We start from the raw sequence: 14,702 nt of genomic DNA, 5'->3' as shown, positions 1-14,702 counted from the left end.
TGGCGTGCCGCAGGGATCGGTGCTGGGGCCTCAAGTATTTACCATTTATATCGACGATCTGGAGGAGGGGACTGAGTGTAGGGTAACAAAGTTTGCTGACGACACGAAGATAAGTGGGAAAGTGAATTGTGTGGAGGAAGCGGAAGGTCTGCAGAGAGATTTGGACAGGCTGAGTGAGTGGGCGAGGATCTGGCAGATGGAGTATAACGTTGGCAAATGCGAGGTTATTCACTTTGGAAGAAATAATAGCAAATTGGATTATTATTTAAATGGAAGAAAATTACAACATGCTACTGTGCAAAGGGACCTGGGGGTCCTTGTGCATGAGACGCAAAAACCCAGTCTGCAGGTGCAACAGGTGATCAAGAAGGCAAATGGGATGTTGGCCTATATCGCGAGGGGGATAGAATGTAAAAGCAGAGATGTCTTGCTGCATCTGTACAGGGCATTGGTGAGGCCGCAGCTGGAATACTGTGTGCAGTATTGGTCCCCTTTTTTGCGGGAGGGTGTATTGGCCTTGGAGGGAGTGCAGAGAACGTTCACCAGGTTGATACCAGAGATGAGGGGTGTTGATTATGAGGAGAGACTGAGCAGATTAGGTTTGTACTCGTTGGAGTTTAGAAGGCTGAGGGGTGATCTTATAGAGGCATATAAGATAATGAAGGGGCTGGATAGGGTAGAGGTGGAGAGATTCTTTCCACTTAGAAAGGAAGCTAGAACTAGAGGGCACAGCCTCAAAATAAGGGGGGGCCGGTTCAGAACAGAGTTGAGGGGGAACTTCTTCTCTCAGAGGGTAGTGAATCTCTGGAATTCTCTGCCCATTGAAGTGGTGGAGGCTTCCTCGTTGAATATGTTTAAATCACGGGTAGATAGTTTTCTGATCGATAAGGGAATTAGGGGATATGGGGAGCAGGCGGGTAAGTGGAACTGATTCGCTTCAGATCAGCCATGATCTTATTGAATGGCGGGGCAGGCTCGAGGGGCTAGATGGCCTACTCCTGCTCCTATTTCTTATGTTCTTATGAGGGGTGTTGATTATGAGGAGAGACTGAGCAGATTGGGTTTGTACTCGTTGGAATTTAGAAGGCTGAGGGGGGATCTTATAGAGACCTATAAGATAATGAAGGGGCTGGATAGGGTAGAGGTGGAGAGATTCTTTCCACTTAGAAAGGAAGCTAGAACTAGAGGGCACAGCCTCAAAATAAAGGGGGGTCAGTTTAGGACAGAGTTGAGGAGGAACTTCTTCTCTCAGAGGGTGGTGAATCTCTGGAATTCTCTGCCCGCTGAAGCGGTGGAGGCTACCTCGTTGAATATGTTTAAATCACGGATAGATGGATTCCTGATCGGTAAGGGAATTAGGGATTATGGAACTGATCCACTATCAGATCAGCCATGATCTTATTGAATGGCGGGGCAGGCTCGAGGGGCTAGATGGCCTACTCCTGATCCTATTTCTTATGTTCTTATAACATGCAGGGCTATGGGCCAAGTGCTGGGAAACGGGGCTAGGTTGGGGTTCAGGTGTTTCTCTGTACCAGTGCAGACTCGATGGGCTGAAGGGCCTCTCCTGTGTGATTCAATGCCTACATGTGAGTCAGTCAGCTCCTCTGCAAAATCGACAGATAATTACGTACTCATTCTGCTCCAAGTCCAAAATCAATGGCCTTCCTTCGATATACACCGTACATCGCAGGTATCTCGAGGGCCCATCCTGGAAAAAAAGGGTTGTAAATTATCTCAAATGCCTAACAATCAATCTCTACAAAGACACTGCTCCCAAGTCTCAACAGAAGCTCTCTCTACACTGTCCCCCATCAAACACTCCCAGGACAGGTACAGCACGGGGTTAGATACAGAGTAAAGCTCCCTCTACACTGTCCCCCATCAAACACTCCCAGGACAGGTACAGCACGGGGTTAGATACAGAGTGAAGCTCCCTCTACACTGTCCCCCATCAAACACTCCCAGGACAGGTACAGCACAGGGTTAGATACAGAGTAAAGCTCCCTCTACACTGTCCCCCATCAAACACTCCCAGGACAGGTACAGCACGGGGTTAGATACAGAGTAAAGCTCCCTCTACACTGTCCCCCATCAAACACTCCCAGGACAGGTACAGCACAGGGTTAGATACAGAGTAAAGCTCCCTCTACACTGTCCCCCATCAAACACTCCCAGGACAGGTACAGCACGGGGTTAGATACAGAGTAAAGCTCCCTCTACACTGTCCCCCATGAAACACTCCCAGGACAGGGACAGCACGGGGTTAGATACAGAGTGAAGCTCCCTCTATACCGTTCCCCCATCAAACACTCCCAGGACAGGTACTGCACGGGGTTAGATACAGAGTAAACTCCCTCTATACCATTCCCCCATCAAACACTCCCAGGACAGGGACAGCACGGGGTTCGATACAGAGTAAAGCTCCCTCTACACTGTCCCCATCAAACACTCCCAGGACAGGTACAGCACGGGGTTAGATACAGAGTAAAGCTCCCTCTACACTGTCCCCATCAAACACTCCCAGGACAGGTACAGCATGGGATTAGATACAGAGTAAAGCTCCCTCTACACTGTCCCCCATCAAACACTCCCAGGACAGGTACAGCACGGGGTTAGATACAGAGTAAAGCTCCCTCTACACTGTCCCCCCATCAAACACTCCCAGGACAGGTACAGCACGGGGTTAGATACAGAGTAAAGCTCCCTCTACACTGTCCCCCCATCAAACACTCCCAGGACAGGTACAGCACGGGGTTAGATACAGAGTAAAGCTCCCTCTACACTGTCCCCCCATCAAACACTCCCAGGACAGGTACAGCACGGGGTTAGATACAGAGTAAAGCTCCCTCTACACTGTCCCCCATGAAACACTCCCAGGACAGGGACAGCACGGGGTTAGATACAGAGTAAAGCTCCCTCTACACTGTCCCCCATCAAACACTCCCAGGACAGGGACAGCACGGGGTTAGATACAGAGTAAAGCTCCCTCTACACTGTCCCCCATCAAACATTCCCAGGACAGGTGCAGCACGGGGTTAGATACAGAGTAAAGCTCCCTCTACACTGTCCCCATCAAACACTCCCAGGAGTTAGATGCAATGCGGAGAGGTACTTGCAAAGGGAGAAAGTGGGCAGAGGGAGGGAAAGGGAGAGAGGGGTGGAGGGGAGACGTACATGAGTGAACGAGGGAGCCGGAGAGTGGGGAGCGGAGAGATAGTCAGCGTTCCGGAAATGCCCCTCACTTCCTGACGCTCCCCCCCCCCCCCCCCCACCCCCCCCCGCCTTGCCTATCCCGTCCCCAGTCTAGCGATTGGCCTTTTGTCCTGGGGCGGGTTCGCCCTGTTGGTGCTGGGAGGGTAAATGGCGTGGGTGCACAGCAAGGAATGGCGGAACAACAAAGGTGCCTGCAGGGTGTCCAAACCGGCCGGGGAGAGGGGGGGGGGGTGGTTTAATGGGAGCAGTGGGGGAGGGGCAGAAGGAAATTCCTCACCCAAGGGTGGGGGAGGTGTAGACGGAGTGAGTCACTGTCCCTACGCGGTTGGCAGCGAATGTATGTCCCCCTCCCTCCTCCCAGCTAATCAGCAAAACAAGAGAAAACACTCTCCTCCCTGATCAGTTAAAAACTCCTTTCCCCTGACCCGGAAGTTCAGCATTCCCACCTTCTTCCTGTCAGGGGAAAAGCCAGGAATTCTTGGCGGGCGGCGTCCCAGGGAGACTGAAATTCAGGCTTCAAATCAGCCTTTTCATACTAGGCCGCAGGGGCCTTTCCAAGCCTGAATCTGCAAATCAAAGGCACTGGGATAGATCTTCGGCCAGATCGACCTTCTCCCAACAGGCCCGGAGCCCTGAAGGGTGGCCATTCCCTCATCTACGGGCTCCTAGGATGCATCAGGCCCACTCTCCCTTCCCCCTCTCTCCCCCAATCCCTCTCCCCGCGCTCGGTCTCTCCCCCCATCACCCCTTCTCAATAGCCCTTCAATGGACGGCACGGTGGCACAGTGCTTAGCACTGCTGCCTCACAACGCGGGTTCAATTCCCGGCTTGGGGTCACTGTCTGTGGAGAGTTTGCACGTTCTCCCCGTGTCTGCGTGGGTTCCTCCAGGTGCTCCGGTTTCCTCCCACAGTCCAAAGATGTGCGGGTTAGGTGGATTGGCCATGATAAATTGCCCCTTAGTGTCCAAAGATGTGTAGGTTACAGAGCGAGAGAGACAGTGAGAGAGATAGAGAGACAGAGAGAGACAGGGACAGAGAGAGAGAAAGACAGAGAGAGCGAGAGAGACAGCGAGAGAGACAGAGAGTCTGAGACAGAATGACCGAAAAAGAGAGCGAGACAGAGAGAGCGAGACAAAGAGAGAATGAGCAAGAGAGTCAGAAATGACAGTGGGAGGCAGTGCGGGCGCCACAGCAATGCAGGGAATTCCCCGCGTCTCTTTCCTCCCACAATGCACCGTGGGAAAGGTCACGCACTCACCTGGAACGCGAGGTCGAGTCTGCGTCTCTCACCGTGCAGAATGACGGTGGGAATGGTCTCCTGGTATGGGGTCAGTCTGGCTCTCTGCGCGGTCTGGCTCTCGTACAGTGCTGGGGGGAGAGACAGTGACAGAGGTGGGAGTGAGAGCGAGAGGGGGTCAGACACAGACACACACAGACACACACACTGCGACTGTTCCCCACCAAGCAACGCCATGCGACAGCGGAGCAGTGACAACCCTGAACCCGACAACACACTGCATCGACATAGCTGCCCTGAACCCTACAACACACTGCATCTACATAGCTGCCCTGAACCCTACAACACACTGCATCTACATAGCTGCCCTGAACCCTACAACACACTGCATCTACATAGCTGCCCTGAACCCTACAACACACTGCATCTACATAGCTGCCCCGAACCCTACACACTGCATCTACATAGCTGCCCTGAACCCTACACACTGCATCTACATAGCTGCCCTGAACGCTACAACACACTGCATCTACATAGCTGCCCAGAACCCTACACACTGCATCTACATAGCTGCCCTGAACGCTACAACACACTGCATCTACATAGCTGCCCAGAACCCTACACACTGCATCTACATAGCTGCCCCGTACCCTACACACTGCATCTACATAGCTGCCCTGAACGCTACAACACACTGCATTTACATAGCTGCCCAGAACCCTACAACACACTGCATCTACATAGCTGCCCCGAACCCTACACACTGCATCTACATAGCTGCCCCGAACCCTAAACACTGCATCTACATAGCTGCCCCGAACCCTACACACTGCATCTACATGGCTGCCCCGAACCCTAAAACACACTGCATCTACATAGCTGCCCTGAACCTACACACTGCATCTACATAGCTGCCCCGAACCCTACACACTGCATCTACATAGCTGCCCCGAACCCTACACACTGCATCTACATAGCTGCCCCGAACCCTACACACTGCATCTACATAGCTGCCCCGAACCCTACACACTGCATCTACATAGCTGCCCCGAACCCTACAACACACTGCATCTACATAGCTGCCCCGAACCCTACACACTGCATCTACATAGCTGCCCCGAACCCTACACACTGCATCTACATAGCTGCCCCGAACCCTACAACACACTGCATCTACATAGCTGCCCTGAACCTACACACTGCATCTACATAGCTGCCCCGAACCCTACACACTGCATCTACATAGCTGCCCTGAACCCTACAACACACTGCATCTACATAGCTGCCCCGAACCCTACACACTGCATCTACATAGCTGCCCCGAACCCTACACACTGCATCTACATAGCTGCCCCGAACCCTACAACACACTGCATCTACATAGCTGCCCTGAACCTACACACTGCATCTACATAGCTGCCCCGAACCCTACACACTGCATCTACATAGCTGCCCTGAACCTACACACTGCATCTACATAGCTGCCCTGAACCCTACACACTGCATCTACATAGCTGCCCCGAACCCTACAACACACTGCATCTACATAGCTGCCCCGAACCCTACAACACACTGCATCTACATAGCTGCCCCGCACCCTACACACTGCATCTACATAGCTGCCCCGAACCCTACACACTGCATCGACATAGCTGCCCCGAACCCTACACACTGCATCTACATAGCTGCCCCGCACCCTACACACTGCATCTACATAGCTGCCCCGCACCCTACACACTGCATCTACATAGCTGCCCCGAACCCTACAACACACTGCATCTACATAGCTGCCCTGAACCCTACACACTGCATCTACATAGCTGCCCCGAACCCTACACACTGCATCTACATAGCTGCCCCGAACCCTACAACACACTGCATCTACATAGCTGCCCCGAACCCTACACACTGCATCTACATAGCTGCCCCGAACCCTACAACACACTGCATCTACATAGCTGCCCTGAACCCTACACACTGCATCTACATAGCTGCCCCGAACCCTACACACTGCATCTACATAGCTGCCCCGAACCCTACACACTGCATCTACATAGCTGCCCCGCACCCTACACACTGCATCTACATAGCTGCCCCGAACCCTACACACTGCATCTACATAGCTGCCCCGAACCCTACACACTGCACCTACATAGCTGCCCCGCACCCTACACACTGCATCTACATAGCTGCCCTGAACCCTACACACTGCATCTACATAGCTGCCCTGAACCCTACACACTGCATCTACATAGCTGCCCCGAACCCTACACACTGCATCTACATAGCTGCCCCGAACCCTACACACTGCATCTACATAGCTGCCCTGAACCCTACACACTGCATCTACATAGCTGCCCCGAACCCTACACACTGCATCTACATAGCTGCCCCGAACCCTACAACACTGCATCTACATAGCTGCCCTGAACCCTACACACTGCATCTACATAGCTGCCCCGAACCCTACACACTGCATCTACATAGCTGCCCCGAACCCTACACACTGCATCTACAGAGCTGCCCCGAACCCTACAACACACTGCATCTACATAGCTGCCCCGAACCCTACACACTGCATCTACATAGCTGCCCCGAACCCTACAACACACTGCATCTACATAACTGCCCCGAACCCTACAACACACTGCATCTACATAGCTGCCCCGAACCCTACAACACACTGCATCTACATAGCTGCCCCGAACCCTACACACTGCATCTACATAGCTGCCCCGAACCCTACACACTGCATCTACATAGCTGCCCCGAACCCTACACACTGCATCTACATAGCTGCCCCGAACCCTACACACTGCATCTACATAGCTGCCCCGAACCCTACACACTGCATCTACATAGCTGCCCCGAACCCTACACACTGCATCTACATAGCTGCCCCGAACCCTACAACACACTGCATCTACATAGCTGCCCCGAACCCTACACACTGCATCTACATAACTGCCCCGAACCCTACACACTGCATCTACATACCTGCCCCGAACCCTACACACTGCATCTACATAGCTGCCCCGAACCCTACACACTGCATCTACATAGCTGCCCCGAACCCTACAACACACTGCATCTACATAGCTGCCCCGAACCCTACACACTGCATCTACATAGCTGCCCTGAACCCTACAACACACTGCATCTACATAGCTGCCCCGAACCCTACACACTGCATCTACATAGCTGCCCCGAACCCTACAACACACTGCATCTACATAGCTGCCCTGAACCCTACAACACACTGCATCTACATAGCTGCCCCGAACCCTACACACTGCATCTACATAGCTGCCCCGAACCCTACAACACACTGCATCTACATCGCTGCCCCGAACCCTACACACTGCATCTACATAGCTGCCCCGAACCCTACACACTGCATCTACATAGCTGCCCCGAACCCTACACACTGCATCTACATAGCTGCCCCGAACCCTACACACTGCATCTACATAGCTGCCCCGAACCCTACACACTGCATCTACATAGCTGCCCTGAACCCTACAACACACTGCATCTACATAGCTGCCCTGAACCCTACAACACACTGCATCTACATAGCTGCCCCGAACCCGACAACACACTGCATCTACATAGCTGCCCCGAACCCTACACACTGCATCTACATAGCTGCCCCGAACCCTACAACACACTGCATCTACATAGCTGCCCCGAACCCTACACACTGCATCTACATAGCTGCCCCGAACCCTACAACACACTGCATCTACATAGCTGCCCCGAACCCTACAACACACTGCATCTACATAGCTGCCCCGAACCCTACACACTGCATCTACATAGCTGCCCCGAACCCTACACACTGCATCTACATAGCTGCCCCGAACCCTACACACTGCATCTACATAGCTGCCCCGAACCCTACAACACACTGCATCTACATAGCTGCCCCGAACCCTACAACACACTGCATCTACATAGCTGCCCCGAACCCTACACACTGCATCTACATAGCTGCCCTGAACCCTACAACACACTGCATCTACATAGCTGCCCCGAACCCTACACACTGCATCTACATAGCTGCCCCGAACCCTACACACTGCATCTACATAGCTGCCCCGAACCCTACACACTGCATCTACATAGCTGCCCCGAACCCTACAACACACTGCATCTACATAGCTGCCCCGAACCCTACACACTGCATCTACATAGCTGCCCCGAACCCTACAACACACTGCATCTACATAGCTGCCCCGAACCCTACAACACACTGCATCTACATAGCTGCCCCGAACCCTACAACACACTGCATCTACATAGCTGCCCCGAACCCTACACACTGCATCTACATAGCTGCCCCGAACCCTACAACACACTGCATCTACATAGCTGCCCCGAACCCTACACACTGCATCTACATAGCTGCCCCGAACCCTACACACTGCATCTACATAGCTGCCCCGAACCCTACACACTGCATCTACATAGCTGCCCTGAACCCTACACACTGCATCGACATAGCTGCCCCGAACCCTACACACTGCATCTACATAGCTGCCCCGAACCCTACAACACACTGCATCTACATAGCTGCCCCGAACCCTACACACTGCATCTACATAGCTGCCCCGAACCCTACACACTGCATCGACATAGCTGCCCCGAACCCTACACACTGCATCTACATAGCTGCCCCGAACCCTACAACACACTGCATCTACATAGCTGCCCCGAACCCTACACACTGCATCTACATAGCTGCCCTGAACCCTACAACACACTGCATCTACATAGCTGCCCCGAACCCGACAACACACTGCATCTACATAGCTGCCCCGAACCCTACACACTGCATCTACATAGCTGCCCCGAACCCTACAACACACTGCATCTACATAGCTGCCCCGAACCCTACACACTGCATCTACATAGCTGCCCCGAACCCTACAACACACTGCATCTACATAGCTGCCCCGAACCCTACAACACACTGCATCTACATAGCTGCCCCGAACCCTACACACTGCATCTACATAGCTGCCCCGAACCCTACACACTGCATCTACATAGCTGCCCCGAACCCTACACACTGCATCTACATAGCTGCCCCGAACCCTACAACACACTGCATCTACATAGCTGCCCCGAACCCTACAACACACTGCATCTACATAGCTGCCCCGAACCCTACACACTGCATCTACATAGCTGCCCTGAACCCTACAACACACTGCATCTACATAGCTGCCCCGAACCCTACACACTGCATCTACATAGCTGCCCCGAACCCTACACACTGCATCTACATAGCTGCCCCGAACCCTACACACTGCATCTACATAGCTGCCCCGAACCCTACAACACACTGCATCTACATAGCTGCCCCGAACCCTACACACTGCATCTACATAGCTGCCCCGAACCCTACAACACACTGCATCTACATAGCTGCCCCGAACCCTACAACACACTGCATCTACATAGCTGCCCCGAACCCTACACACTGCATCTACATAGCTGCCCCGAACCCTACAACACACTGCATCTACATAGCTGCCCCGAACCCTACACACTGCATCTACATAGCTGCCCCGAACCCTACACACTGCATCTACATAGCTGCCCCGAACCCTACACACTGCATCTACATAGCTGCCCTGAACCCTACACACTGCATCGACATAGCTGCCCCGAACCCTACACACTGCATCTACATAGCTGCCCCGAACCCTACAACACACTGCATCTACATAGCTGCCCCGAACCCTACACACTGCATCTACATAGCTGCCCCGAACCCTACACACTGCATCTACATAGCTGCCCCGAACCCTACACACTGCATCTACATATTTTGCCCCGAACCCTACACACTGCATCTACATAGCTGCCCCGAACCCTACACACTGCATCTACATAGCTGCCCCGAACCCTACAACACACTGCATCTACATAGCTGCCCCGAACCCTACACACTGCATCGACATAGCTGCCCCGAACCCTACACACTGCATCTACATAGCTGCCCCGAACCCTACACACTGCATCTACATAGCTGCCCGGAACCCTACACACTGCATCTACATATTTTGCCCCGAACCCTACAACACACTGCATCTACATAGCTGCCCCGAACCCTACACACTGCATCTACATAGCTGCCCCGAACCCTACACACTGCATCTACATAGCTGCCCCGAACCCTACACACTGCATCTACATATTTTGCCCCGAACCCTACACACTGCATCTACATAGCTGCCCCGAACCCTACACACTGCATCTACATAGCTGCCCCGAACCCTACAACACACTGCATCTACATAGCTGCCCCGAACCCTACACACTGCATCGACATAGCTGCCCCGAACCCTACACACTGCATCTACATAGCTGCCCCGAACCCTACACACTGCATCTACATAGCTGCCCCGAACCCTACACACTGCATCTACATAGCTGCCCCGAACCCTACAACACACTGCATCTACATAGCTGCCCCGAACCCTACACACTGCATCTACATACCTGCCCCGAACCCTACACACTGCATCTACAGAGCTGCCCCGAACCTTACACACTGCATCTACATAGCTGCCCCGAACCCTACACACTGCATCTACATAGCTGCCCCGAACCCTACAACACACTGCATCTACATAGCTGCCCCGAACCCTACACACTGCATCTACATAGCTGCCCCGAACCCTACACACTGCATCTACATAGCTGCCCCGAACCCTACACACTGCATCTACAGAGCTGCCCCGAACCCTACACACTGCATCTACATAGCTGCCCCGAACCCTACAACACACTGCATCTACATAGCTGCCCTGAACCCTACACACTGCATCTACATAGCTGCCCCGAACCCTACAACACACTGCATCTACATAGCTGCCCTGAACCCTACACACTGCATCTACATAGCTGCCCCGAACCCTACACACTGCATCTACATAGCTGCCCTGAACCCTACAACACACTGCATCTACATAGCTGCCCCGAACCCTACACACTGCATCTACATAGCTGCCCCGAACCCTACACACTGCATCTACATAGCTGCCCCGAACCCTACAACACACTGCATCTACATAGCTGCCCCGAACCCTACACACTGCATCTACATAGCTGCCCCGAACCCTACAACACACTGCATCTACATAGCTGCCCTGAACCCTACAACACACTGCATCTACATAGCTGCCCCGAACCCTACACACTGCATCTACATAGCTGCCCCGAACCCTACACACTGCATCTACATAGCTGCCCCGAACCCTACAACACACTGCATCTACATAGCTGCCCCGAACCCTACACACTGCATCTACATAGCTGCCCCGAACCCTACAACACACTGCATCTACATAGCTGCCCTGAACCCTACAACACACTGCATCTACATAGCTGCCCCGAACCCTACAACACACTGCATCTACATAGCTGCCCCGAACCCTACACACTGCATCTACAGAGCTGCCCCGAACCCTACACACTGCATCTACAGAGCTGCCCCGAACCCTACAACACACTGCATCTACATAGCTGCCCCGAACCCTACACACTGCATCTACATAGCTGCCCCGAACCCTACACACTGCATCTACATAACTGCCCCGAACCGTACGCACTGCATCTACATAGCTGCCCCGAACCCTACACACTGCATCTACATAGCTGCCCCGAATCCTACAACACACTGCATCTACATAGCTGCCCCGAACCCTACAACACACTGCATCTACATAGCTGCCCCGAACCCTACACACTGCATCTACATAGCTGCCCCGAACCCTACACACTGCATCTACATAGCTGCCCCGAACCCTACACACTGCATCGACATAGCTGCCCCGAACCCTACACACTGCATCTACATAGCTGCCCCGAACCCTACACACTGCATCTACATAGCTGCCCCGAACCCTACACACTGCATCTACATAGCTGCCCCGAACCCTACACACTGCATCTACATAGCTGCCCCGAACCCTACACACTGCATCTACATAGCTGCCCCGAACCCTACAACACACTGCATCTACATAGCTGCCCCGAACCCTACACACTGCATCTACATAGCTGCCCCGAACCCTACACACTGCATCTACATAGCTGCCCCGAACCCTACAACACACTGCATCTACATAGCTGCCCCGAACCCTACACACTGCATCTACATAGCTGCCCTGAACCCTACACACTGCATCTACATAGCTGCCCCGAATCCTACAACACACTGCATCTACATAGCTGCCCTGAACCCTACAACACACTGCATCTACATAGCTGCCCTGAACCCTACACACTGCATCTACATAGCTGCCCCGAACCCTACACACTGCATCTACATAGCTGCCCCGAACCCTACACACTGCATCTACATAACTGCCCCGAACCGTACGCACTGCATCTACATAGCGGCCCCGAACCCTACACACTGCATCTACATAGCTGCCCCGAACCCTACACACTGCATCTACATAGCTGCCCCGAACCCTACACACTGCATCTACATAGCTGCCCCGAACCCTACACACTGCATCTACATAGCTGCCCCGAACCGTACACACTGCATCTACATAGCTGCCCCGAACCCTACACACTGCATCTACATAGCTGCCCCGAACCCTACACACTGCATCTACATAGCTGCCCCGAACCCTACAACACACTGCATCTACATAGCTGCCCCGAACCCTACAACACACTGCATCTACATAGCTGCCCCGAACCCTACACACTGCATCTACATAGCTGCCCCGAACCCTACACACTGCATCTACATAGCTGCCCCGAACCCTACACACTGCATCTACATAGCTGCCCTGAACCCTACACACTGCATCTACATAGCTGCCCTGAACCCTACACACTGCATCTACATAGCTGCCCCGAACCCTACACACTGCATCTACATAGCTGCCCTGAACCCTACACACTGCATCTACATAGCTGCCCCGAACCCTACACACTGCATCTACATAGCTGCCCTGAACCCTACACACTGCATCTACATAGCTGCCCTGAACCCTACACACTGCATCTACATAGCTGCCCCGAACCCTACACACTGCATCTACATAGCTGCCCTGAACCCTACACACTGCATCTACATAGCTGCCCTGAACCCTACACACTGCATCTACATAGCTGCCCCGAACCCTACACACTGCATCTACATAGCTGCCCCAAACCCTACACACTGCATCTACATAGCTGCCCCGAACCCTACAACACACTGCATCTACATAGCTGCCCCGAACCCTACACACTGCATCTACATAGCTGCCCCGAACCCTACACACACTGCATCTACATAGCTGCCCCGAACCCTACACACTGCATCTACATAACTGCCCCGAACCCTACAACACACTGCATCTACATAGCTGCCCCGAACCCTACACACTGCATCTACATAACTGCCCCGAACCCTACAACACACTGCATCTACATAGCTGCCCCGAACCCTACACACTGCATCTACATCGCTGCCCGGAACCCTACAACACACTGCATCTACATAGCTGCCCCGAACCCTACACACTGCATCTACATAGCTGCCCCGAACCCTACAACACACTGCCATCTACATAGCTGCCCCGAACCCTACACACTGCATCTACATAGCTGCCCCGAACCCAACACACTGCATCTACATAGCTGCCCTGACCCTACACACTGCATCTACAGGAACCCTACACACACTGCATCTACATAGCTGCCCCGAACCCTACACACTGCATCTACATAGCTGCCCCGAACCCTACACACTGCATCTACATAGCTGCCCCGAACCCTACACACTGCATCTACATAGCTGCCCCGAACCCTACACACTGCATCTACATAGCTGCCCCGAACCCTACACACACTGCATCTACATAGCTGCCCCGAACCCTACAACACACTGCATCTACATAGCTGCCCCGAACCCTACACACTGCATCTACATAGCTGCCCCGAACCCTACACACTGCATCTACATAGCTGCCCCGAACCCTACACACTGCATCTACATAGCTGCCCCAACCCTACACACTGCATCTACATAGCTGCCCCGAACCCTACACACTGCATCTACATAGCTGCCCCGAACCCTACAACACACTGCATCTACATAGCTGCCCTTGAACCCTGCCACTTGGGCCCCCGAACCCTGCACCACTGCATCTACATAGCTGCCCCGAACCCTACAACACTGCATCTACATAGCTGCCCCGAACCCTACCACACTGCATCTACATAGCTG

The 14,702-nt window shown here is 53.3% G+C and overlaps 1 protein-coding gene across 5 annotated transcripts in view; it reads right to left on the bottom strand.

Annotated features, from left to right (window-relative positions):
* Positions 1–14,702, bottom strand: part of adam15 (ADAM metallopeptidase domain 15) — a 107,556-nt gene that overhangs the window by 80,159 nt on the left and 12,695 nt on the right. For all 5 annotated transcript variants that reach the window (XM_078204976.1, XM_078204980.1, XM_078204981.1 and 2 more), the window contains exons 2-3: positions 4,475–4,584; positions 1,635–1,711 (exon numbers count right to left, since the gene is read on the bottom strand). In XM_078204976.1, coding sequence (XP_078061102.1) covers positions 1,635–1,711; positions 4,475–4,584 — 187 coding nt within the window. The remainder of the gene's footprint in view (positions 1–1,634; positions 1,712–4,474; positions 4,585–14,702) is intronic.

Source organism: Mustelus asterias, unplaced genomic scaffold, assembly GCF_964213995.1.
Source record: "Mustelus asterias unplaced genomic scaffold, sMusAst1.hap1.1 HAP1_SCAFFOLD_538, whole genome shotgun sequence".
NCBI classification, from domain to species: Eukaryota; Metazoa; Chordata; class Chondrichthyes; order Carcharhiniformes; family Triakidae; genus Mustelus; species Mustelus asterias.
Note: the sequence above shows the minus strand (reverse complement) of the source record. Positions and strands in the feature narration are given on the sequence as shown.